At 34.0% G+C, this 4,683-nt stretch overlaps 1 protein-coding gene across 1 annotated transcript in view; it reads right to left on the bottom strand.

The window, feature by feature from the left end:
• Nucleotides 1–19: 19 nt before the first annotated feature.
• LOC111369588 (RPM1-interacting protein 4-like) overlaps nt 20–4,683 on the bottom strand; it is a 17,340-nt gene continuing 12,676 nt past the window's right edge. The window contains exons 2-4 of the mRNA XM_022991172.1: nt 985–1,230; nt 531–719; nt 20–272 (exon numbers count right to left, since the gene is read on the bottom strand). Coding sequence (XP_022846940.1) covers nt 240–272; nt 531–719; nt 985–1,230 — 468 coding nt within the window. The 3' untranslated portion in view covers nt 20–239. The remainder of the gene's footprint in view (nt 273–530; nt 720–984; nt 1,231–4,683) is intronic.

The following is a 4,683-nucleotide window of genomic DNA, read 5'->3' on the forward strand; positions in this document are numbered from 1 at the left end:
ATATCATCACATTAAGGTATAATAGAAAATGCTTGTAATAGACCAAAGTAATATGAATTTGAATCAAATAAATCCATCATATATATATATATATATATATATATTCCCTCCAGCAGCAATAAAAGACGCAAATATGACCAGCATTTTTTCTAAGATGACAAAGTATACAAAACTGAGCCTCAGAGAACGTATCTACATGCCGTTCTTGCTTGCCATTCATCCACATACAAAGTCAAGGATCATCTTTTTCCCCATGGAAAGCACCAACATCCCTAGGGAAATAACCAAAAAGAGGAAAATATTGGAAGTTAACAACAAAATCTGAGTAGATAGACCGTGTTTTGGCTGAGTTTAAAAAAAATTATCGTATAATTAAATAAGTTTGTTTTAGAAGAGCAACTTATCCACAAATGTTTGGAGACAATAAGCTACTTGTTAACTGTTTTTAAGCTTAGACAAACATGTTAAACAATGCTATAATTGTCGTCCATTATGATGAGTGTATAGTAGCTGAAAACAAATTTATATACCTTTAGATTTTCATTTCCACATCGTCTTTGATCATTGGAGTAAGATGTTTCAGTTGGCATGACAGGTACCCTTCCTCCACTCTGTTTCTCTTCTCTTACTCTGGCAAATATGCCACTAAATGCTTCCGCTGATGCAGGATCAGTGTCATCCCAATCGCCGAATTTGGGAACAGTAGGGGTGTCATCCGGCTATAGCATCCGAATGAGTGTAAAAAATAAGTAACTTATTTTGAACTTTGATTAAAGCTTGTTTATTTACTTGTAATAAAGTTTTTAAGCATGGGAAAACATTCTCTTAGTTGCCAAGATTTCCTCCTCTCCGTATACTAGAATTTGCCATCACCAATATTTGGTTGGCAAGAAAAAAATGACTAGAGACCTGAAACTTTTATCAGCTCTTTTTTGTACCCATTGCATAATGTGTATGATGAGAGATTAGAGAAAAAGACATTACAGTTTCATCTCCTCGTGTAACTGATCTCAAACGAGATCTTCCAGGAGTGGAGGATTCAATGCCATGGCTACTTTCAAATGTACCCTTTCTATTCAAGGAGGGAGAAGAAACTGCACTGCCTTTTCGTCCGACCCTTGCCTGGGACTGTGGGTGCAGTGGAGACCGTTCGATACTATCAAAATGAGCAGTATTTGGAACACTTTCTTCAGTTCCCCCGTTGCCAATTTTGGGTGCTTGTGAGTGGTGCTGCAAGAACAAGGAAACAGGATCAAGAACACGTGTATGCAAAAATACAAGCAAAAGAATATACGTACTCAAAAGATTGTTTAAATGAAGATTCAGGATTCAATTTCTTTTCATGGCACAATTAACTTCAGGGGGTGATGTTATAATATCGGTGCAACCTCATCATCCCAGGTCCATTGCGATGGTTCTGCAAAAGGCAGGGGAGAGTATGGGGTTCTAATGAATCAATGTTACCTCTTATATGAGCAAAATGAATGATTTACAAACTTTTCTTTTTTCTTTCATCGTAAATTTCCTTTCAGCAGGAACAGATAAACCCTAACACAATAACCTTCTTTAATAATATTTGGTATACATCAATCAAAATATCACTATTCGTCAACTTTGCATGTAGCAGAATACCAAAAAAATAAAAATAAAAATAAAAATAAAAATAAATGCCAGTTTCAATGCACTATTAATGTACTTTATGGATTTTTTGGATGAATGTCATACATATTTTGTTAGAATTAGTCATCAAAATCATCAATGTTTTCTTGCCATTTTATTTTATCCCTCCTCATCCTCCTGTTTCGGTTTGTCTGGCAGTTGGTCAGTATTATCTGACAAACTGTAAATTGTCCAAGCTAACTTCAACCGGTAAAATGCATAAGGAGATCAGAAATGGCTTAGGGAGATCAAACATCAAGATGTTTAGGATTTTATATTTAGAATGGAAGTTTTGCAAGTTCTAGCCCCTATCTTTGATTTTGTCTTAAAAAAACTATTTTCGAATATAGATCAAATATGGAAAAAATAGCAACAAAACTTAGCCCCCGTTTGGCCCTCATTAATTTCAATTCTATTATATTTTATTTTTCTCTCTCCTATTTTCAACCAAACAATCTTCCATAAAATAATATTACACGTAAACTGAAATTTTTTTTTTCTTTTTCAACCACTCATTTTTCAAAAAAATACTATTCCACCCATTTTCATTTCCTCAAAATGGGGGCCAAACAGGAGCTTAAATTTATTGCAGAATGTCATGAAACATTTGCGAAACAAGAAATTCCCCAAGATTTTTTGCTGCAAAAATATGGTAATTTTAGATCAAAACACGGCAAAGTAAACGAGATTTCTCAATGAGCAATTCATTCCCTTGTAACATGTTGCAAAATTAAATGCAGAAGCTTGAAGTAATATATCAAATCTTCCCTACCAAACGAACTTCCCTCAGAAACTATGAGAAATATAGAAGTCAAGTTCATACAAAACACCCACTTTTGAACAATCTAGCTCTGTATCTTTACAACTTATCAAATCCTCTTTCATTAGATATGGACAGTGCCACATAAAGTCCTCAAAACTTTATCAGGGATAAGAAGTAAATTGAACTATTCTGTCATAAGAAGATCTTCTGCATTTTTTCTCTGTCCTAAAGTGTTCTTGTATCAGATACGTAAATTCTACATTCCTATTTGACCCCATTAACAAAGTAGATAGATGTTTTACTTCATCAATAGGAAAAAGTTGTCACAATAATTATCTCCTCTTAAGAGGGGTAGATCACAAAACACGATATGGAATGTGTAGATGATGGCATAGTTTTTATATGCTTTCTTAGTCTATGTGAAAAGTCAAATTACAAGGTCCTGTTTGGAATGGAGAGGAAGGGAGTATAATAGTCATTGCTGGCCGTGACACTGGTTAAGAATCAAGACAAAAAAGACATACTCAGCATGCAAGAAAATAGTATCCAAGGAATGTTATACAGAAGTCTAGGATAATTTCACTGTAAGTGCCATTTCCTAAAATGCAAAGACGGAAATCAGTAGCTCATATGGTCACAGATTGAGAGCAACAAAAGAGCAGTCCTTTCGAACCATGTTTATGGGAAGCTCATGAAGCAAAATCAATAAATGGAGATATATGAACATATATCTGTCTCAAGCAATCTTCAGAGAAAGAAATTGTGCGAGGCAGTTGGTAACATAAGACTTCTACTAAACAAGGTAAATCTTGTATTTTACAAGTTTGTTAAGTCTTGTACAAGACTTATTTGTCAAGAAGTTCCAAACGTTCATAGAATCAAAATCTTAGAAACTAAAAACAGATATCAAATATGGAGGCCGTAAGTACAAAATATGGTCCACAGTTGAAATTAAAGCTACAAGAGATACATGCTTCCATACAGTGAAATAAAAGGTACAGAGTGAATTGCATGAAGAGACACACAAAAGTCAAAAACCATAACAGTTATAGTTCAAACAAAAGCAAACTCAAATCTGGACAGCCAAAATTTGGGCATGCCAAAATCATTGAATCACAAGCATAAGACTAGTAAAAGGATTGGATATACGAACTAACAGACAAGATATCCAAGATGAATTTTAAGTAGTTTCCTTGTAAAGCTTTTCAGGTGATTATTATTGTCAAATCTACCTAATCAAGTGGCAAATGTTGTGGATTGAAAGCTGTAACAAGAACATCCCATATGAAGAGTAATGAGCATGATATTAGACTCTGTCTTGATCTTTTTTTAGAAAATTTGAACGCCTGCTAAATCTGATTCTAGATGTTAAAATTTGTTAGATTTTACCAGATGTAAATGGATTACGGTTGTAATCTAGTTTGACCCTACCAAAAACAAACAAGAGGGCGGATATTGTAACTTAGTCTGACTTTCTTGTGGAATAGGTTGTTGCTATTATTGTCCTTAAGTGGAAGAAGTTGAAATCTAAAGAAGTGTCATGCAGTAGAGGACAGAGAAGAAAACACAAAATAAATTTGGTGATTTCACTTGATCAAGAACATGAACAAAGTTAGATACACGGTTTCCCAGAACAGAAAATAATCCCAAGCCATGATCCATAAATAGACAAATTAATAATTAGTTATGGAGAATATTAGGAAAGAAAATCAATCCCCATAAATGTAGCCTTTTCATGAGATCAATTAAACCGAGCAGAAGATATTGTTTGTTCTGATTGTGATTTTAGTACGCAACGGAAATAAGGATAGATTCTATCAAGACCGGATCAGTTCAGTAATAAGAACAGAACAAAGTATATTTTGAGAGAACCTTTTTTTTTTTATATATATGAATTATTTGATTTGAGTACATGACAAACCTATTTATAGGATAGCATAAGACTACTAAAAGTCACACAATTACGAAGAATAATAATGACTAATAATGATGGTGAATGCATCCATCTCTTCATCTTCCTCTCCAACACTCTTCATCTTCCTCTCTAACACTCTTCATATTTCATCATGTGGAGAAAACCAAAAGTCTTCAATAATCAACATTCTCCTCCTTGAAGCTTTTGGGTAAAACTCCAATCTTCAATCTTAAGTTTTCAAACCTGGATTTGGGCAATGCTTTAGTGAACATATCTGCAATTTGAGATTCACCTGGACAATATTGGAGATGAACTTCTCCTTCTTTCTCAGCTTGTCTGATAGCAT

This window comes from Olea europaea, chromosome 20 (genome assembly GCF_002742605.1).
Source record: "Olea europaea var. sylvestris chromosome 20, O_europaea_v1, whole genome shotgun sequence".
Taxonomy (NCBI): domain Eukaryota; kingdom Viridiplantae; phylum Streptophyta; class Magnoliopsida; order Lamiales; family Oleaceae; genus Olea; species Olea europaea.